Here is a 22,824-nt window from a genome sequence, read left to right as displayed (position 1 = left end):
CACTCTGCCTTGTAACTTGCCAAGTAAGGACTGAAACCTCCACAAACTGTAAGCGAAATAAACCTTTCCTTCCTTCATTTTGGGCGTCAGGTATTTCTGTCCCAGCAACGAGAAAAAAGTAACCAAGACAGTGATCCTTATCCCTAAGGTACATCATCTCACTTCCTGATCTTCCAAAATAACAAAAACACATCATTTTTGTAAGGATGGTTATCTACTCCCTCTTACTCTTGCCCCCTGTGGGCATACTAAAACCCATCAGTTCACACTACTTTTGGTTTGGCTTTCTCTCTATCACAGCTGAACTTAAACTAATCTAGTCAACAAATTCATTTCTGATCATTTCTATAAAGAGCCAAGAAAGGTTGATTTGAAAACCTGTTTCATACCGCTGTTGATTTTTCAATCTGATAATAAGGGTTCACAGTAGTGAAGTAACAAAGTGATTTCAGTAACAATGGTAACAGCATTAGAGATGCGAGCAGTGATGCCAGGCTTCTGAAGTGGAACACGGGCCTAAAGGCTTCCGACAGATTGTATGCTGTGCTGTTCCCCGTAGTCTGGAGAGCAGTGTGTGCGCCTACCTTTACCATAAGAAAACTGAACTTGCAGATTTGTTAAAGGCTCGTGGCTCAGCTTTCTAAAGGTGACCAGCCTGACTTGAAAGCCCATGGCTTCACATTCTCTTCTCCTGTCTTCTAGGTGCAGAATCATGGAGAAAAACTGAATGAAGCCTCTTGAGCAGAGGATACAGACCATAAATAAACTACCAGGGAGCAATAAATGCCCTGAGCAACAACAGAGCCGCGTGTGGGAGGACAGGCATGGGGAGGAGCAGTGCTGGGCAGGGGAAAACACGGGACACAAGCCCTGTCCAGGCCAGGGCGCTAGTACTAGTGGGCGGGGCAAGGAGTGCCTGGCATCTGAATACTGAAGAGCTGGCGTGCTGGAGCTGCACTTCCCCGATGCTGGCCACTTGCTTCCCATGGCTACTGACGGTGGCATCAATTAAACCAAATAGAAAACCTCAGCCCTGTACCAAGGGGACGCAGGCCAGGACAGCAGTCCCATCTCTGCAGGACGAGCTGCTGAAGAGCCCTGTGCTGGGGAGAAATGGCCGGGTGGTGAAGGCAGCGGTGTGGAAGATGGGAAGCCCTCGAGCTGTGCTGCGATCCTCAGATCTGGCCCAGCCAGAAGCAGGGTAGAGCTGGAAACCTCTACTGTTATTACAGAGAAGAGGAAACACTCACGCATCCACAGGTTGAGTGGTGAAAACGGCCTGGAGCACATTGCGAGATCTTCATCAAAGTTCCCAAATAGCAACATTATCATAAAAACTGCCAGTGTGCTCTGGCACTCGTATTTCAGAGGCACGGCTAGTTCACCCTGAACCTGTGCTGCCTTCTGTGCCCCTGGTGCTTAACACACCTGAAAGGACTTGGGTGTGAAACAGTGAGCCTTGAGTTAACAGAGTTAGAAAGGTACATCCACCTATTGAGTATTTACGGACAATCTACAGTAACTGGGCCTATTAATCTACACAGCTTTTCATTAAGGAGTGCAGTATCAACGATTAAGAATGGGTGTATTAGTTAGGAGAAGGATGTAAATAAGTACAGAGCTGACAGTTGAGCGAGGGCCTCCTCACTGACGTGCCGGCATCTCTCTGGGCTGAAAGACGGCACAGACATGCACAAAAGGACACAAAACAGCAATGTAGAAAGACACGTCGTAAATACATTCGAAAGAGACATCAACTTCAAAATGAAACCAAAAGTTCCCTTCCCAGTCACAAAGCACAATTATAATATGGACACATGTTGTTTTCCTGCCTTCAAGACAAAAATTCTGAAAACAAAAGGACCTCACGGTACCATGACAAAAGCTGACTACGAAAGATAAAGCAGCTCTTCTTAAAGCTCCCAGCGTTCAAATAGATTCTGAAGGCCTCAATGAAAACCAGCTGTGAGCCATGTGTAAAATATAATGGTTCTTGCCTGCAGGGAAGGAAGTAAGATCTTGAATGATTAAGTTTAGGAAAGTATATAATTCACTGTATCATTATGGGGTGAACTGGATTACTTATAATATGTCAAGACTTTGCGGTCTTTTTTATACAGAGAACATGAGGAATTCTGAAGGAGGTGGCCGTACAGGGTGGTAGATCCCGCTTGCTCACAGGTTAGAGCAGTGCCCCAGGCGTCCATGGCCTCTCTGTGACAAGATTCACCAAGGAGGGGCCTTATCCAGTGTGCCAGGCTGGGGAAGGTGGCACGGGAGAAGAGAAAGTGGGCAAGAGCGCCCCTGTCCACACCCATCCTGCATCAGCACCGGAACAACTCCGGCTTGTTTCATTTCACCTCCTCTGTGACAACAAAATATAAAATAGTTGGTTCGAAAAAAGCTTTCTTCCACTAAGAGTTCTGAGAAAAACACAGTTAACCACGGTAGGAACCACTGGTGGAAAGTCTGTAGGCATTACTCAACTAGTACTTGGTCAGCAGATGCAGAAATGCCCGCTGTGATTTAGAAGTGTACGACACGTACAACACCATGTGATTTAAGTGTCAACAACTTAGCTCTACACTCTTAAGTAGCCACTTTGGTTCACAATCAGCATTAAAGACTATTAATTCTGACTTAGAAGCTCAGCAGGAAAAACCTATCATGAACAACTAACAATGAACATAAATATCCACGTGACTCTTCCGCTTCCCTCCAGCCTCTGAGCCTGGCCACACTGGACTCGTCCCAGGCTAGCTCTTTATTTTCAGAGCAGCTGTTATCCTGTTCAGCATAGCTAGTTTTTCTTACTATTATTCCTTTTGAGTAAATGTTAATTAAGAAGCTGTCGCTAACTCTAAGAATTTACCTCTAGTGTTTATCGGAGAACACAGTTTTTCCCTTATTATTAATCCACCTATTTACCATGTCTGTGTTTTAAATAATCCCAGGGCACTACATGAGCCCTGGGATGCAGAAGACGACACTGGACAGAAGTGGAAGCACAGGAGTTTCGGAGTTAGGCAGTTCCAAGTCCCAACCCAGTTCCACCCGAAGCCGCCAGTGTTGTGTCTCCTGTGACTCCAAGCCAGTGTTTGTTACCTGTTAAATCTCCACGTAATATTAAGAAGATTAAGTGAGATGATGCATGCTAAGAGTTTAACAGATTTCTTGACAGCTGTTTCTGTAAGGGTTATCTATCATTTAAAAATGTGAAGAGGATGTAGGAGTCAGCAGTGCAATGCTCATGCATGGCTGACATGCTCATAATAAAAGTCAGCAACATATTCATAAGTCTGTCTTTTGTCCCCTGGAGCTACAGACCTACAAACGGAGTGTCTACAGAACTTTTCTTTTCCCCTTCCCTCAGACACTACACACATCTTTGTTCTTGACATGGTCCAGCTCTGGAGGACTGGGCATGCAGCGCTGGCCCTCGAGGCGCGAATCCCACTCCAGGAGACTCTGCACACACAGTATGGCATCCTCATTATCAGTGGCTCTCAAAGTGTGGCCGTGGACCATTGGGGGACCACTGTATTTCAACAAGAGGTCCATGCCGTGAAAAATGTTTTCTGAACAAAACTAAGACAGTACTCACTTTTTTGGGCCTGCTACCGCAGCTGAGGCAGCAGTGCTCACAGCCTAGTGCTGCTCTGTCCCTCATTGTGCAGACTTACGGGACAAGAGTGCTGCGTGCAGGCCTCACCTTAGGAATGACCTTAAATCTCAACTGAGTGGATGTCCTCTTACCATCCTGTGTACAGAAATGAGAAGTTGGCAAAGAGCACTTGTATGTCCTGGCGAAGTAGGATGGTGGCCTCTTCTCTTAAGGAGAAAGTTTGAATTGCAGGCTGGAAGCCACCTTTGCCACAGAAGATCCTTTTTATCTTAAAGAACAACCCACAGGCAAACCTGGTGTTATGATTTGTATCTACATGCTCCCCTAAGCCTCGTGTGCTCACAGGTGGGGCTTCAGGAGGTGACTGGACCGTGGAGGTATGATGCTCATTGGTGGATTAGTCTGCTAACGAGTTTACAGCTAAATGTGATGCTGGGAGGTGCAGCCTGGTTGAAGGAGGTGGTCCCAGGTGTGGCCTTCCCTCCTCTTCCCTTGATGTTTCTCTCTGCCTCCTGCCTGCCCTGCCACGGACTGTTACACCTCTGTGGTGCCTCCCTGCCTTGGAGCAGGCAACTATGGACTGGAACCTCTACAAACTGTGAGTCGAAATAACCCTCTCCTCCTCTAAGTTGTGGGTGTCAGGTGTTGTGTCCCGGCAATGAAGACAGTAACTCACACACTGTGGTTATTCAGATGTGAGCATCTGGCAGACGTTTCCTATAAGTGAAGTGATGAGCCTGTCAATCCAAGAAAAATACTAACAGTGTTTCTTACTAATGATAACATTTGACCTTCCAAGGAAAAATTTTAGAATTTTGGATCACTTGTAACTGCCACCATAAGCTTCACAGTTTCCCAGTGTATGAAGACTTTTCTGATGACAGGTACAAGAGGTGATTTAACAAATGTTTCTGTTTTTCTCTTTCAATATGTCATAAAACAGAGCATCTTAACATTTGTAAGATCTACACAAAAGACTAAACTAATTATTTTGAGTGATCAATGAATGATATTACAAAGTTATGCACTGGTAAAAGATCCGTTTGGAGTGTGAGGCAGAACAATGGATAAAGTAACAAAGTATGGAAGTATGACATGTTCATTAATCTGGGTTTTGATTCAATATCACTTTGCAATCAACCTTTAAGAAACTGCCACTAGTACAGTTTTGCTATAATAGCAAGGAAGAACTTCACAATTATCTGGAAAGTCTATTAAAGCCTTCCTTCTTTTTCTAATTATATGTCTGCCTAAAGCTTGATTTTCTGCATTGGCTTCAATCAAAACTACATATACTATTAAATGCAGAAGCAGTTGTGAGAATCCAGTTGCCTTCAGTTGAAACAAACATTCAAATATTTGCAAGAATATGTAAAACTTCTTCTTGTTGTTTCAGAATTACATTAGGTGTTTTTCATAAAATGTATCGTTCATATATGTATACTACCAATGATTGTTTTTAAATTGCTAAGTATTTTAAAATTTTCTAACAATTACTTTCTAATATGGTCATACTGATATATACATCACATTGCTGGGGCCCTCAATAGTAAAAGTGAAAATGGATTGTGAGATCAAAAACCTTAAAACTTCCATGTGAAATGCACATGCCATATCATCCTTCCCAACTAGAATCACACACTTTATTATAAAATTCAAAATAGACTCTTCAGTTAAAGAGTACTGTACTTGGGACAAGTCACCTAGCCAGGCCTCAGAGAACAGCGGTAGGGGAAATGACATGCGCGTTCTGATTTGCATTTTGAGTCTGTGCTAAGTTTCACAGGCAAAACATATTCACTTAGATACACGACTCAGCACTATTTTTAACTTCAAATGATGTTACTTGAGCTGGCTATAAGAGGTTGTAATTTCACATCCTAACATTATAAGACTTATTAAAAACTATGGTTTAGTCTTGTTGCTTTTGGGGGATATACAGTATCCTAAGGTCAAAACTCAGGAAATCTGTTATTAAAAAAAAAAGTATCCACGAAGTGATGACAAATTGCAGACTACAGGTGTTAGATTACATTTTGACTCCAGGCAGGTTTAATATAAGTTGGCTTCCTTTTACAATTGCTCTCAGCACATACAGTGATAGGAAGGGGATTTAAAAAGAGAGGAGGGGAGGCAGAGGGGATGAGTGCTACTCAATAAAAGAAGAGCACATCAGAAAAGATCAATACCAACAAGCCAAGTGGCAGGAAGTCTGACATGGAAATCCGTGTTCAATTTCATCCAGCCCTAGTCTGAGTTTCCTTTAATATTGTAACTGAGATATTATTGGAAGACTGTGTATGTTTTCAATGCAGTTTAATAATTGTTTCTCAAAATAAACACTTTGGTCAAAGATAAAAGCATAACAACCCTGTGACACAATAATCTGTTAAAATAAACTTGGGTGCTGGGGGAAGCATGGGTCTTAAAACAGCCTTTGGCTTATATCATTTCCTCTTCAGTAATAAATTGAGAACAACTATACCAGCAGTGCTGGGGTACTGCGGGTGAAACATAAACGCATCGCAGTCATTAATCTTTTGGGAATGGCAAAAATCTGCAAACACTCAAGAGGGGCCAAGTGAGCGACTTCTTAGGTTCGCAAGACGGACCGAGAGATGAGGAAGTAGGCAGGCGAAGACGCGCACCTGGAGTGCGGTATCAGACGCTGAGACAGACGGGAAACAACGCTCTCTCCGAGGAGCACAGCAGGATGGGAAACACAGGCACAGGCTGAACCTGACGGCATCACCCTGTGCCCTTCACCGGTGTCACCTGATAAACAGGAGGGCAGATCATTCAGGGCCAACACGGCCAAATCAGGCCACAGATGCGGCAGATTCCGTGTGAGGGCTCAGGAAGCGTGGACACAGCAGGACGCTCCAGTCTGCAGCCACCTCACGCCCCCGCCCCTCAAGCACCTCTCCCCGACTCCACACACCTCCACTTCCCCTGGCCAAAGATAGAAAAGAGCCTATGTCCCAGGAAAGGTCAGATTCAAAGCACAGGTGATAGATGAGTGTCTACAAGACTTTATATTTATGTTAAAAAGAGTAAAGATTAGCATGGAGATGGCCAGGCTGACAGTTATCTCTGGAAGAATTTTTTAGATGAGTATACAACTTGTTTCTTTGGTGTAACTGAGGAAAGAGTGGCTTCTGCACCAGCTAGGATGAAACAGCAGCTCTTACACAGGGCTAGAGAAAATCAGGGAAACTCAAGGAGGAGGGTGAAGACTGGGATTGGCTTGGGCACCAGGAATTCAAAATGGTATTAAAAAGCATCAGCCTAGGAATTCATCACATCTCACTGATGGCCAGGCCAAGAGAGGGAGGCACCAGGGGGTGGGTTAGGAGCGACTGTCAGGCCTCATCAGTTCATGAAACTTGGCCTTCTCTCAAGGGGGGGCAAAAATGCGACCCACGCAAAAACAACTTCATCCATGCCAGTGATACATTACTTGTAAATGCTGAAATTTGACTTTTTAAACCAAAAAAAATAATAATAATGGCACTAGTGACGTGAGGATTATGTTGTTTCTCAGCTTCATAAAAGGATGGGCTTTGAATTATTTAAAGACAGGGTATCTGCAATAGATCCTTCACTTTGAGGAAAGAGACATAAGAAAGGAACCCACACGTCTGAGGCCTCCAGGAGCCTGTTCTGAATCGCAGGACAGGCCACATCGTCTCTGTAATTTTTACGGCCAGGGCACTCAGAAGTCAGGACAATCTGACAGTTATGGTTAGTGAAAATATTAGACATCCACCAGTAACGTCCTACCTCAGCATGTTTTCTGCTTTCTCGATGTAACCACTTAATAACAGGACTTGAGAAGACGGCACTGTGTGAATCAAACACATAAAAGTAGAAATATGCCTTTTATAGAAAGCAAAACTTGGGCAGTGGATTATAATCAACGACTCTGGTAAAAGACAAAATATCCAGCATTACCACACCACTGACTTATTATATTTTTTTATGCCCTGAAATCCAAACTGGGTAAACAAAGTCAAATGATCAAAGCAGAGGCTTTTCCTCAGACTGTACACAGCGGCCACCAAGCCTAGGGTGAGGCCGCGAAGATGCCTGGTGGTTCAGCCCTGAGAAGGTGGATGAGAGCTTCTCACACAGCCTTCGGGCCGCAGCCTCCTTGGGTTCCATCACAGCCTGGCCTCCTTGGTATTGTTTTCTTTCAAGAGAAAAAGAATGTGGAAAAATTATGTGATGGGAGGCAGCAGAGCTTCCCCCAAACTAAGAGGCGCTGGGTTCTAGAGGGTTCTTTTCAGTTCGAAACCGCTTGCCATTCATGGCGGGCATGCTGGTCTTACATTGGCCCCATTCGTGACCCTGAAAACTGGGCCAAGGGAAGGGGACTTCCTCCTCCACACCCTGTGGCCGGGGCACCTGGTGAGAGGCGGGGGCTGGCAGGGCCAGGCGCTTTCATTCAGGCCATGGCTCGGTCAAGAATGAGGCTCCTTCTCCCGGGCGCCAGGGGAACTCACGGCAGAGACCATGGTTCCTAACTCCCTGGGGCCACAGCCTTGGACTGGCCATTCCTTTTCCCACAGAGACAGCCAGTCTCCAAGCACATCCCCTGAGGCGCTTCCTCGAGGCGGATTCACAGAGCAAGTCCCATTTTTTTCCCAGCATATTTGCTTACCCTGGGCAGGTCGTCCCCAGAAGCGGATCTGTCAAGTCATTATACTTTCAAATGCGAATTTGCTTAGGGGTGGATTTAATTTAATAGCTGAGAACTCAGTAAAAAACAAACATACTCACAAATGCCATTAGCAGGGAATTAATCATTAAAGTTCTCCACTGCTGCTCCAAGGCCGGTCCGCCCCCAGCGGGTGACAGCAGACAGTAGAACTCTCCAGGACTTCTGCCCTCTCTCCGCACCCTGCACCCCGCCAGGTGGCTGTGCTGCTGAGGGTCCCTTCCACAGCTCTCAGGTGATGCTCCCCTCTGGATGTGCCCTCCTGTCACTGGGATTCAGACCCTTGCCATTGCTTGCCTGGGTCCTGCAGCCCCAGCCACCAGAGCATCTTGCAAAGCCCCCAGGGGCTTTCAGCAAGTCAAGGCCTCCTGGCTGTCCAGAAGACTCTGTGGCCTTGTCCCTGCAGGCCGTGCACCAGCCACACTCGTGTGATGGCCCTGGCACCTCCTGTGTCATCCAGAGGCCCCACATCCTGCAAAGCCCCTCTGACAGCAAGTACCTAGGCAGTATCACTTCCTGGAAGCATTGTGTGTCCTCCTGCTGACCCAGGCTGGGCCTCTGCCTCTGCCCTTCCTGGCTTGCTCTGTGTCCTCCCCTGCTGGGTCACTGTCATTGATCCTTGTCCCTTTCTCTCCCAGGGGCAAGGCACTGTGCTCTGAATGAACAGCTGAAACTTAAAACTTGTACCAAATTTCCAGAATACTTTACACTGGTACCCACGTACGGAACAAGTTGGAGTCTTAAAACTTAGAACACATCTGTGTGTCCTAAGAGGGGAAAATGGCAAGTTCACATAAGCATTCACTTAAAAACATACCTATTTCTGAGAGAAGCTGAATTACAAAGTTGGCAGTACCTCATTACATGCAAATATACTTTGCATATGCTATAATACCACAGAGTGAGTCGTGAGCTTCTTTAATTCCCCCAAAATCATCTGATTGAAAATTACCTATACTCAAAAGACATACGCTGAGGCTGTCCCTGTTCTTGGGGATTCAAAAATGACACGCCGTGTTCATCAGCTTCCTTCTCTCTTCTGCTCTCCAACCTGCAGAAATATTTCCACACCAAAGGAACGCAAGGCCTGCAGCAGACAGTTCCTCTGATGAGGAAAGCTGCTGGAGGCAAAACAAATAAAAATTGGAGAACCCATGCAAGACAAAGAAAGGGAACTTTCAGGAAAACCAGCATCTATAAAAGTTAAAAGTATGTTCTTAAAATTGATCATACGTATCACAAGAAAACCCTGAGATGAGCCTGGCTCCCGGCGGAGTGGAACGTGAGAGAATGTCCATCTCCACAATGCTCCGGAGAGCACCAGACGCCCTGTCCAAAGCAAACATGAGATGCCAACGTGATTTTCTTTGGAGTGAAATGAATCAAGTTAACCTGCGTGAAGAACCAACACAGGAAGATAAGTAACAAAATTAATTCAAAGTATACATTTTTCTGCCACTTGGATTCAGCCCCCACGGTTCCAACGCCACGCGTATCCAAGTGAGCAGAGTAAATGGTTTAGAGTTGAGCTATAAACTCTCTTTACTGTTTCTTGTCTGCCTGTGTAGCTTATTTATACTTTAACAAAATTTGTTTTTAAAAATATTCAGCTAAAACTAAATAAATCATGGAAGTTATGCATAGAAACTCTAGAAACCAAATATAGGCCATCTCATTTATACTCACAGAGATCAAAAAGCATTTTGGCATTAAAGGCTGTTTCCGTTTTAAGGTACAGCACTTTTAAGGTATTATGTAAGGCCCCTTCCTGACAGCACAGTTTTTAGCTTTGTCAGGGTCTCTGTTGGAATTACAGTTCCAGATTGAGCAAGGAATTCTATCAAAACTCTATTATCAGATTAAAACACTTGGGCACATGTGCTTCAAGGATCCCAACCTTCTACTCCTGAGAACATATTTAATGAAGTATTTTTAAAGTGGGGCTGGTAAGGGGAGTATTTGTGAACAGCACAGCCAAAAGGCAATTCAGACGGCAGACAAAGCGAGATTTACCACAGACTGGCGCAATGGGTATTAAATGATCATCTCTCCGTACCCTCTACAAATCAATACAGCCCTGTTGGTCTGAACCAAGAACCATATTGTCTAACGGAAATCTCTAAGGTCAACCAGCAATTAACTGAAAGGTTTTGATTGAGAATGCTATTGACTGCTTTCACATCAGACAGCTTCCTGGTTATTATACTTCACAGGCTAAGTAGGTGCCAAGACATTAAAGTGTCAATAATCTATTAATACTGGACGGTTACACGCATGCTCCCCGAATCTGCAGGCAAATGTATTCCAGCCAAGTACCTGCTCCGAACTAATGCAAATTCCCCAGCCCTGATATGGAAATCGTATCTTTATTACCTTCCAGTCTAAATGCCTATGAGTGTTGACAGAGTATAAGAAAAATATGCAGAGAAGAGATGCTTATTCAGATGAGTTAAACTAACATTTGTTTTTCAAGAGACTGCTGAAGGGACAGAGAATGTGTCCTGGAACGGACTTTCTTTCTAAGCCATACTTAACAGTTGCTAAATGGGGTGTCATAAACACGTTACAAAGAGAGAGGAGAAGCTCCTTAAAGGAGGCTCCCGGCTCTCTGCTTTGCAGCATCTGGAAAACAGTTACACACTGGAGTGTGTGTGTGTATGCATGTGTGTGTTTGGGGGGGCTTTTAATGAATTTAATAGAGAAAAGCACTTTAATTAAATGCTGTCAGAGCAGATTGTATTAATGACTGTCCACAGAGGAATTTCAAGCCAGCCAAGTTTATTTAGCAAATAGAAGCGGAGCTTTTGAAGCCGCAAGTATTTATGTTTCTACAGTCGCGGTGCATCTAGAAGATGACGCTGCCAAAGGAAACCGCTGAGTTATTAGATAGGGGTTTTATTTATTGTGTATTATTAAAGTTTCAAAAGCCCCGGGGGCATTAGTTTCATTTTCAAAATGCAACACTGCATTTGATCAGAAAGGGTTAAGGAAGGAGAGGACTGCCCCTGGTATTTCTGTTTCCTGGAACTCTCCGGCAGGTGAGCGGCCAGCAGGCTGACCCCTTCTTCAGATTCAGCCTGTCAAAATCTGCTTCACTGGAGAGCAGTGGCAAAGAAATCAATGACAGTATTTCTCCTCAGACTCTTTCCCCTGACTTTTTTCGATGATTTGCCACCAAACATAATTCATTCTATTACACGTAGCAATAACCTGAAAAATGACCAAAGCTCTTAAAACTCTCCATGAAAATTTGGTTGCCATAACTTTCTTAATTAAAAGCACGAGCAGCAAAAGGTAACAAATGTTTGGCTCGGGGCAAAAGGAAAAACGGGTCTTCCTTGGTATCTTTTCTTTGGAGGCTGACCTCAGAACAAACCTATTATTAATGATAACATTTTAAAAGCAAACAGAGAAAGCATGAGCCATAATGCGTGAAAGCTGTAAGAGACTCGAAAGCCGGGCTGGCTGAAAAATGCTGTGTGTGCGTCAAAATGATTTTCTCTAGCGTTTGTAAAAATGTAATTATCCGTGATATGCTGTTATCCAGGATATGCTACAAGGACGAGGGATTTCAAGGAAACCCACTGGAGGGCGGGACTTGCGTCTGCCTTCGGTCTCTGACACCACCACGTCTGGCTGTGACTTACCACATCCTCTCAGAGCTATATATACACCCGGCCAGGCTGTCTTTAGATTTTAATTCAAAACATTAGAAAGGGGCAGCAGGGGAAATGTGAGGGTAGAGGGAAAAGCAAAACACAAAACCCAGAACCGAATAATGGTCACAAATGGAGACTTTCAACTTTCGGAATAAATAATGTGACTTTAACCCTCCCCCACTGGAGCTATTTATTAATATCACATGCTTGATCTGTGTCTTTGAGGTTCTGGAACTTATACAGAGCCCTCGTTTCCCATCCGGGCCGAGATGTTTCAGACTAGTCTTTGAAATGCTGCCTGTGTCCAGGGCAGGAGCGAGCAGGAGCTGATCGCACACGTGTCCCACGAGTGAGGCGGCAGCACGGTGCTCATGCGACGTGAGGGCCACTCTGCTTTGCATGTCAGGGATGTGGAGGTCACGGAAGTGCACCATGGGCCACTCCGGCCTGTGCTCCTGGACTCAAAGGGCCTCCTCGGTCGATGTCTTGCAAATAAAGGACCAGAAAACTGTCCTGGACAGCAGCCATTCTGGTCAGAAGACAGAGCAGAGCCTCGCCAGTGTCCTCGCGTGAGGACACAGCCCGGAGGTGACCAGGCTGTGTGCTGCCAGCCAGTGCCTCCCCTCCCATTCCTAAGGAAGCCCCGTGCCCACTTGCCGGTCTCCATCCCTTTATTTTTGGGAGGTTTCATTTTACAGGAGACACTCAAACAAGGATTCCTCTCAAACCTCTCCCTACAGTACATCTGCCTGCAAATCCAAAACGCTGGCCCAGCGCGTGCCTCCCGCTCCCCTGCAGCACACTTCAAGCGCACCCTCCACCTGAACCGCCAAACCCTGGGGAGAATAACTCCCCCTGGAGTCGCCTGCACGTAGACACTGCACTTACACATGCATGCTCGCCTTGGTGCACTTTTCCATTCAATTCTGCACAGAAACAGGAGGACATCTCCACACCCATACATACGTGTCACTGGGTGCATATCATGGATTTGGCATTGGGATTTAGAGAACTTTTACAGTAAGTAAGTGACTCCTCATTTTGAGGCGTGCTGTCTCAGCTCTTTGTCATATCTAGTCGCTGCTGTTGCAGTCAAATGTTCCCCTCTTTTCTACCTAGACTCGTCAGATCTGCTCAGGGTACCTGGCACTCAGGAATCACAGACTGGGGACTTAGTATGCTCCATGATTCTGTAAAATTGATCCAACCAGAGACTCCACTGGTCCCTGTATGTCACATATGGAAAGGATACAGACAAATCCTGAACATGGAAAAAATAAATTTAAATTAAAGGCCAGTGTGAAGTAGAAAAAGTAGGAATAACTGCTACTTTTCAGTGCACATTTTAATACCTCACGGACAGGTGAGCTGCCATCTCAGTCATTCAGTTCCCAAAACACCTGACTTTTTCATACAAAGATTTTCAGCAAATTTTGTTTATAAACAATAAACACATAGGTGGCCACAGAACTTTCAAAAAGTTACCTGGAGTCTATTCGGTGTTGTGCCAGGTTAACAGGCTCTCTGGAGGAAAAGGCCCACGTGGACCCTCTGTCTCCTCCTCTACAGAACCCAGAGTGGCCGGTTCGGTGCCACCGACAATGTGACAGGCAGAATTCCAAATTCCTGCTCCACACCCTCAGCCTACCTTGGAGACCGCAGCCCCACTGCCCCCGGACCCCAACCTGCTGGTCCCCAACATGCCCCCTGCAAAGTTCTTGCCGGGTCTGACCCAGCTGCCATCATCCATCCCCGGCGTGATTAGGGTGACCGAGTGTGACGTGCAACCCCACAGAGGGTTCTGCATCCAGGGGTGATGGCTGTACAATTTGCAATGAATTCGATCTAGAGAGGACTTGGAGGAAACTGAACCGTGACCCTCCAGCTGTCAAACCTAGGCAGTTCACTTGATCTCCCATTTCTAGGGTCAAACCGAGGAATAATAAAATGAATGGATTTCAGAACTTTGGCAGTTTTCCTTTAATTGAAAGTATGCTTTTCTATCATTACAAGGGGAAGTTCCAGACTTGGACTTAATAAAAATCAGCAGTAGTTTTCGGCTACATTAGATTTCCACACTAAACAGAAACAGCTGAGAGGCCAGCGCAGGCAGGTGGGCCGGCTTTCCCGGCCACATCCTCACCATCGTCCTGAGAGAGCCAACGGGTCTCTCCGGGCTCAGGCAATGAGCTTGTCCTCATCCTGCTGCTGCTCACCTGCTTTTCCAAGCACATCCGAACCTCCCACAAGCAGCGCGCTTCTATTTTTCACACGCATCAAAATACTCACTGGGAATCAGAAATGAATGAAGCACCCCAGGGAGGGTGCACTTCTGATAGAAGTCTCTGCAGTCACACAAGTGTGCACTGCACACCTACCCCCAGGTCCCAGAGTCGTGACAGTGGAGTCCGGCCACAGGTCCATCTCCTTACCAGACTGTTCTTCCACTGAAGCAAGGCACCGTGATGCAGAACGGAGAGCAATCACTACTCCTATGAAATGCTCTGGTTTCTAAACACAGCATGAAGACCCTTAGGGCGACTAACGTGCACAAGAAACATAAACGTCTGGGAAGTGCTACGGTCCGGACAAGTGTGCCCACACCACGCGCCCACAGGGCGGTTGCTGCATGGCGGCACTGTTCGGGTGGGCCCCTGGTCACTGGCCACATGCCCCCGAGGGACTGTGGGAGCCCAGTACCCCTGCTCCTGGCCATGAGATATGCAATCTGCCTCGCCACATGCTCTTGCTCCTGTGAGACTCTGCCTCCACCAGGGACCCAGGGTGCTGGGGCCACAGACCCCGGACTGGAGGCTCCAGAGTCATGGGTCAGAACAAACCTTTTCTTCTTATCAGTCAGTTTCGGTGGGTGTTTTCTTATAGAGTCAGAAAGCTAACTAATACAAGAACTTTCCACTTACAAGCTATACTACACTTAGACTTAAGCAAATCCCAGCCATCTGTCTTCAATGTACTTATAACATTTAAAAATAAAAACACCTTGATTTCAAGAGAACCATTTCTATTTGTTTCTACCACTATATAAGCAATGCATCACAGACTTTCAAGAGTAAAATTAACTGGTTATATTTACCACTGGGCTCTTAACCCTGTGTCTTTCAATCATGGACCTATGACCTGTTACATGTTTGCTGTGAACAGCCCTTCAAATAAAGTTTCCATCAATAGTTAAAATAACAGAATTTGCCAAGCCTGACGGGGTTCATGCCTGTACACTGAGTGCTCTGGAAGGCTGAGAGATCTTTTGCAAATGGCAAGGAGACCGAGAGATGGAGTGAGGGGAGGGGAGAGGAAGGGAGGGAACAAAGCAACGTGCCATGTCCCGTACCAACTCCCCCAAGGGAGGTGACTGCTATATATGCTGCAAACATGGACTACGGAAGAGAGTAAGACGCAGAGCCTTCCGGAGCGAGCATCCGCACCACTGGCCGGAGACTGATGCCAGGGAAGGCTGCCTTCACAGCGGCAACAGGACCGCAGTGACCACGTGGACATCTGCTTCCCTCCTAGGTAAGCTTCACGTAGCAAACAGGGAGGGCCCCGGAAGCTGGGCTGGAGTAGGGCCTGCAGAAGGCGCGGGACGGCGGAGGGTCCAGGGCTCAGGGGGTGGAACTGCCACTCGGAGAAACGGTGAGCAGCACGCAGTCCCAGGCCCGGGGAGCACAGGGCAGGGGACGGCTGGAAGGGAAGCTTGAGGGCGGGACGAAGCTGAATGGAAGAGGCTGTGAGGTTAGGGCGGCAAAGGAGAAGGTGAAGGTGCGACCTGCAGCCGCGCAACTGTCCGCTCAGGGGCGCAGACGCCTGACCACATGCAAAGTCCCACGTGGGCCCTGCGTGCAGTTCTTCCACATTTATCCTTTCTACTGTACCTCTCATAACTAGGTTAGGATTTCTATGTCTTATAAAAGAAAAAAACAACTTTATGAAACTTTGAATTTAAAAAGGAAGGCAGGCCTGCTCTACCCGAATGTCGGGGGCGGCGCTCAGCCGCAGCGCACGCGTCCTGCCCAACCTTGGGACTGGTCACACAACGCTGCCGCGGCCGCTCGGGACAACCGCTGCATGCACTGTGGAAGACGCTGACCCAGGATGGAAAGGCCAGCTGGGAGGAGGCAAAAACTCTGTCTACATTCCTGAAAGACAAATTTAAAAATTCAGACATTTTGGAAAACTAGCTAGGGCTGCTCTTGGAATTGAACAAGTGCACACAGGGTGAAACAGTGCTAGAAAATGGCCAGCCTGGTCCCTCGGGGTGGGTGGGACTGCCCCGGTTCTCCCAAGGGAGGGCCTGCTTCTCGCACTGCGCCACTCCAGCGTTTCCCAAGTCTGCTCAGACGGCAGTGAGGTTCCGAACTCGGCTGTGTGCATCTGCAGGAGCAGCCCGCGCCAGGTGAAGGACAGGTGCCCTGGCTACAGGAGCTGCAAACACCTTCACCAGTCACTAAGCAGCTCGCTCACTCATTCTCCACAAGTCCCAATATGCCCTGGATAAGCGGCGTGGGAGCGGCCTGGGCCCGGCTGACAGGGAGGCCATGCGCACCCAACCCCTACCTGTTCAGCGGCCAGTCCCAGTGCACGCGGCCTCAAACGCCAGCGTGGTCAGATGAGAAGCAGAAACTCAGTCACATCAGCTGTAGATGTCACCGCACTGCAAGTTCCGCAGAAGTAAAACAAGAAGCCTCACAAAGCTACACCTATTCTGCAGAACGATTTAAAAGGAAACGATAACTCGGCGGCCCCAGTGAGCCCCGGGGATGCAGGCTGCTGACTGCGGACACTCCTCCCAGCACGCAGCAAAAGCCGGCTGGGAAGGCGGACAGACGCTCGTGGAGAGGCCCACGCCGAGCAAGCTCCGTAACTGCTTTAAGCTTCAGGGTCTCGTCTGTGCAAGCAGAAACGGGAACCGCCCTGTGGGTTCCTCGCCGTGACCGCAGATGATGAGCAGGAACCCTGCGCGTGCAGAGCCTGGCGCTCAGAAAGGCGCTTGCCGCAGCGAGGGGGGGGGCTGAGGACAAGTGCCCGTCACCGCTCAGCCTCAGGTCCTAAGGACCACGAGGCGGGAACCACCACGACCGCAGCAAGGACCCCGCCCGCCTTTCGGAGAGGAAGCACCGCTTTCACGTTCTCCATGGATGCCGTGGTGCACCGGGTTTGCCTTCCAGGCCTCACCTCCGTGACCTCGGCGCAACCCAGAGCTGCGGAAGGGACAAGGCGCAGACGACGCCTACTCATCGCTTTCTCACCTTCAAGCCTCCAGGGAACTTTCCGGGCACTTTTTCCCAACCGTCTCCCTCCGCCCCAGCTGCCCATGCTGCACGTGGGCCGAGGGTCTCTTTGTGCACCACCCGTGCCTTTGGGGATCACAAACACCGGTCCACCCATGACTTCACGACCCCCAAGTACCAGCGCCACCCCTCGGGCAACACCTTCCTTGCTGCGGACCCAGGGGTGAATGGACTGCGTGTGCACAGGGTGCGGGGCAGCCACAGCAGCAGTGATCCCAGGTGGTGTGGAGCCCGGGCATGCCTGGAGAGGAGGGGCCGTCCCACTCCCGGCACAGTCAGGTCCTGGCCTCACAGCATCCCTTCGTGTCCCCAACAGCTGGGTCTCGGCCACAAGCCAGCTTCACGTCTGAACACGCACTTCAGGGGAAGCACACGAGGCTGCACTGGTCTTAGGAAAGCAAGTGGCACTCGAGGGCCACCGTCAGGAAGTGGAGCCACGGGCAAAGTTGTGTGCGGCTTGGTGTGGGAGCTTTCGATGTGGAGACTGAGACGGCCAGGCGGGCCCCGTGAGCGGGCAGCGAGAAGGTGGCAGGACAGGCAGGGAGCCTGAACGAAGCGGGGGTCCGGCTGTGCAGTGACCAGCATGCAGGCTGCTGAGAGCGGCCTTTGGACAGGGTGCAGCTCCAGCCCCAAGGGAACTGAGCCTGCTGGGTCAGGTCTTTGATTTTTTTTTTTTTAGGTACTGGAAATAGAACTCAGGACCTTGTGCTCGCCAGGCAGGCACTTGTGCTGCTGGGCTATTTCCCCAGCCCCAGGTCTTTGGATTTTCTGAATTTTATGTGAAATCTAATTTCTAAACATGGGTTCAAAGAGTTTTAAACTTTAGGGGCTAAAAAGAAACGCACCTACAGGCAATAGGAGGCTGCATTATGAACTCTACTTGCAAACGATCGGCAAGAAAAAGCCCGTCTCCTGTGAGGACTGAGGCTGGGCCTCGATGGGCCTCAATGGGCCTCTCAGCTGCCCTGAAAGATCACTGCAGGGAGCCCAGGAGGAGCCTCCCAGGCTGGGCACACCCTAACTCAACAGACCACAAGTCCGGGGCACAAAGATGGCTGAGATCTGGGGGAGCAGCGCGCTCCAGCCCTAAAGAGGGGCAAGCAGTGCTCTTCCACCCCCGCCCAGGAATGTGGGGCTGTATTTCAGGATGCCACATCCATGAGAAGCTCTTAGTCACCACTGATTTTACCCACTCTTACCCATTTAGTGATGGCACATTTTCTACCTAGACAAAGCAACATCGCCAAACTAGTTAGTACTCCCTGCATAGAAATTTAGAAATTCCTACAACAGGTGAGCCAAACACCTAAGGTTTCCGCCAGTGTCACATCACAGGCGTTTCCGGGCACCTCACAGGGGCCTGTGGGGGCTCGGTGGCTCAGGCGCCGTCCTCGGAACCGCAGAGCCTCCCAGACGCGAGCCCAGCTGTGTGCCCGGCTGGCTGCGTCCAGGTACCTTTGTTCACTTTCCCTGTCACAACTGTAATGAAGAATTACTAACGCACAGCCCTGTGTGACTGGTGAACATAAATTCAGCAGCGCAGCGTCACCCAGACACGGGCACAAGGTGGAAAAGGCGAGGCAGCGAAGAGCTGGGGAGAGCTGGGGAGAGCTGGGGCGAAGGTCAACGGCAGGCACACCCAGTGCCGAGGAAATGGCCCGGCTTGTGAGTCCTCAGTGACAGCCTGAGTGACAGGAACACATGTTCCCGAGATCTGTGGCTTCCTCTTAGTGATAGCAGAAGTTAATGTGAATGTTTCATTAAGCGCTGAAAACTGAAAAGGCAAATCGCTGGTTCTCGCTTAGCCGTTAGATCCTATCAGCACACCCTACTTCTGATAATACCGACATAAAAGATAGTAAAACTCATAAATCAATGGGCTGTCTGTGTCCGGGACTTACCCCACTCACCTGGGCAGCTGCAGGCCCAGATATTCTGCTGAATATCCTTTAGGCTACACAGGGCCCCAGGGCTGACCCATCTTGGACCAGGAGCCAAGACAGCAGGCCTCAGTCCTAACAGGGAACAGGTTTTCGGATTTTCATCTCACATCTCTCTAAGTTTCCAACTTCCTCGTTGCTGCAGAACTGAGATGGGCCTGTTGCTGAAGTCTACAGTGAGTCGGTTTCTGTCCTGGACGGGGCCGGGGTGGGGCCGGGGTGGGCCCGAGGAGGAAACCCAGGCAGAGCAGGAGGGGCCTGGAGGCGGCCGGCCTGTGCTGCTGAGGAAAGGAAATCTGCACCACTTACAGCAAGATGAGAACAGGTGGGTGGCGGCGAGCCTCTGAGGCGGGAGAGTTGGGACAGCCTGTATCCTCTCGTCTGAGCTTACTTGTTCCGACGCCCTAGATACTGTCGTTTATGAGGCAACACTGACTGCTGGTGGGAGTGTCCCTTGAACTTTTCAAATAAACCTAATTTCCAAAATAAATTTTCAGTAAACCTATACTGAGCCTCTCTTTAATTTTAAGAAAGGAAAATCTCCAAGTCTGGTTCAAAGTTTGCAGGGCTCCGAAGTTGGAGGGCCCTGGGCTCGATTAGGTCCCGGAGGGGAGAAGGGAGGACGAGGCACAGGCGGCAGGTCTGCCACTTCCTGGCGGTGCTGTGCGCCCTCCTTGTCCCCCACCAGGGGACACTGCAGAACCCTGAGGAGCCCGAGAGTCTCCGGGTGGGGCATCTGCTGTGTACCTCTGGTGCTGGAAGCTGACCACGAGGGCAGGAAAGCGTGCACTGAGGCGCCTACACCTGGGTGAAAAGTGCTGCGGTGGCCCCTTAGTTTCTGGCTCCTCCTGGGCACGGGAGGTGGAGAGCAGGGGAGGCCGCTGACCCCTAGGGGCACACTCTCCATCACCTCCAGCAAAGCCTTGCTGCCATCCCTTCCTTCCTTCTCCTCTGCTCTTCCGATCTCAACACACACACGCACACACACACACGCACACACACACGCACACACACGCACACACGCACACACACACACGCACACACGCACAACTTCTGCTTCCGCTCCCTTCCGTCGCACAGGAGACTCAGAGAGGTCTGACAGGCCCTCTTGGTGGCTCTGGGCTCCAGGCCGCCTCCCGGGCCGCCACAGGAACACAAGTGAATGCCTCTTCCTGAAAGCCACTGCTTCAGATCCCAGAGAGACCCGTAAGCTCAATACTTTCGGAAAGAAAAATGATTGACAATGACAGCAAACACTACGCCAACAAAACCTGCTACCCAGGCAAGGGCAGGTTTCCTCAAGGAGGAGACCAAAGGCAGCATCAGATCATCTTAAAATTCTAAGAATCTCACACTTTCTTCCAGAAGTTCAGCTGAGTGCCTTAGGTCTGGTAGCTCTTTCTGTTCATCACCCTAAACAAATGCTCCTTGAAGAATCTGGACCCCAAAGTTACTTAGTTTTCCATGAGGGAACAAACCAACGGGGAGATGTGCTCCTCCCTCCCCGGCGCCGTCGTCACACCCTCCCGGTGCCATGGCACGGGAAAGCAGACGTCCCTGGCATTCGACGTCGGGGTCGCTTTCCTCTGTGCACAGCGCACACGTGCCCGCCGTGCCCGCCGTGAGACCGGTCCCCTCCGCGGGAGCAGGGCAGAGCCACCTGGGCCCTCGGCAGCTGCCGCAGGCCTGGGGGCGGGGCCAGGGACGCGGAGGGGTGCTGACCTGCACGGGCTCGGGCGGAAGCTGGACCACGTGCTGCATGCGCTCGCTGTGGTGGTGCCGTGACTCCTCCTCGTAGATCACGTCCCTCTCGTGCTGGGGGAGGCTCAGGAAGCGGCGGATGGTGCAGAGGTTCTCCCACAGCGTGCGGTTCTCCGGGCTCGGGTTCTCCTTCCAGCGGAGCAGCTCGCAGAGCCAGCCCTGCAGAGAGGGGCACCAGTTAGCCACAGAGAGGACAGCAGCCCAGGCAGGCCTGGACGCGGAGGGCCACGCCAAAGCCTGGGAGTCCTGTCTGGTTTGCTACCTTACTGCCCTTCCGACAGAGCACATTCTCAGTGAGTTTCTTACAAAGCACTTTCTAGATCTTCAGGTGAGATCACAGTTCCCTGATCACCGGAAGTGATCTGCAGTGGTTGGCTACCGTTCTTAGAAGTCGCCCAACTGGCCAGAGTCCCACTGAAGACAAGAGTGATGATGACCCAACGGATACTAGGAGGCGACAAATTCTGAGGAAGAAGAAAGTCCAAGTGCAAACAGCACTGACTTTCTCTGGGGGAAAATACTCGTGCAGTCATGAGTAACCACACACGACAGAAACGACAGCCCCAGCCAGGGGATGGCAAAGGTGCCCCTGGTCAATCTCTGAGCGCCCTGGAGCTGCCCTCGTCACCACCCTGCCCAGCATGGCCACACCTGCAGGAAGGCGGCCACGGGCAACTCACACCTGCACAGGTCTGCCTCCCAACTGGCGTCCGGATGTTCCCACTCCTGCAACTGCAGGAGAAAGAAAACGCAATGCAAATAATGATGGATGATATGAAAATAATACAGAGGATGCTGTCAACATCGCTTCCTGACTCCTGTCAAAATATTGTACCCGGCCGCTTTCTAACCCGTCATTTCCCAGCCACATCGTTAATTTTAAAAACAAGCACTGTCCCACATTGCGCCTCTCTGCGAAGGAGTAGAAATCTCTCTCAGAAGGTGCCTAAATACACACAAACTGGCTTGGTGAGAAATAAACCCCAATCTCAACCAGTCCTGCATCACCGCTAGTGAGCCGACGCAAGGCCCTGACACGCATCGCAAAAGCCCCGTATAATATCCTAAGCCGCTGTTTGCCTAACTCTCCACTGTGTCTTCTGCCTTCACCCAAAAAAAGGCAAGATTTGATTATCTCCGCTGCATCGGCCAAGACAGCAACACCAGCTGTTCTCATTGTGCAGCCCTCTCCTCGCGGCCTCCATGTTAATAACCTGATCATTCCATTTTCCCCTTCAACTGCCGGCTGCAGCACCGCGCCGAGACAAAAACCCAGGCCCATCTGCAGCAGCTGTAGGCACTGAACTGTGAAGCCACCGGGGATTTATAAACTAATCTGTAACACAACACTGCCTTGTTTTTACAAGTGAGAGGCCACATTTGCGCAGACCTGATCTTTTCTTGCAATAAACCGGGAGCTTGGGAGAGTTGGAGGCTGAGGAAGATGAAAACAAGACACCTCACCATTTGTGGGGAAGAGCTTTCCTTGGTGTTTTCATAGTTGTTTTTTTCGACTCAGTTAAGAGGGGGGTGATGGTTCATTTTCAAGGTGCCATGTGTATGAGGAATGAAGATAAATTTTTTTAGCCTGACCAGAAAATAAATTATATTTGAAAAATCTCCTGATCCCAAAGTGTTTTCTCAAGGGTTTTTTCATACAAAGAAAAGAATTCTTGAAATGGAAAATAAACCATCTGTGGAAAAATACGCTCCTATTTCTCCGTCTTTTCACAGATCTGAATAAGTCTCCAACTGAACTCTTTCAAATGTTTCAGACAGGTATGTTTAACATCTCCCAGGGGAGGTGGGCGCA

The 22,824-nt window shown here is 49.2% G+C and overlaps 1 protein-coding gene across 1 annotated transcript in view; it reads right to left on the bottom strand.

Annotated features, from left to right (window-relative positions):
- Positions 1 to 22,824, bottom strand: part of Satb2 (SATB homeobox 2) — a 147,413-nt gene that overhangs the window by 7,676 nt on the left and 116,913 nt on the right. Inside the window, exon 9 of the mRNA XM_013511972.1 lies at positions 20,973 to 21,170. Within this exon, the coding sequence (XP_013367426.1) occupies positions 20,973 to 21,170 (198 nt within the window). The remainder of the gene's footprint in view (positions 1 to 20,972; positions 21,171 to 22,824) is intronic.

The sequence above is a fragment of the Chinchilla lanigera genome, unplaced genomic scaffold, assembly GCF_000276665.1.
Source record: "Chinchilla lanigera isolate Chin_1 unplaced genomic scaffold, ChiLan1.0 scaffold00002, whole genome shotgun sequence".
In the NCBI taxonomy this organism is placed as follows: Eukaryota; Metazoa; Chordata; class Mammalia; order Rodentia; family Chinchillidae; genus Chinchilla; species Chinchilla lanigera.
This window is presented reverse-complemented; position numbering and strand designations above follow the sequence as displayed.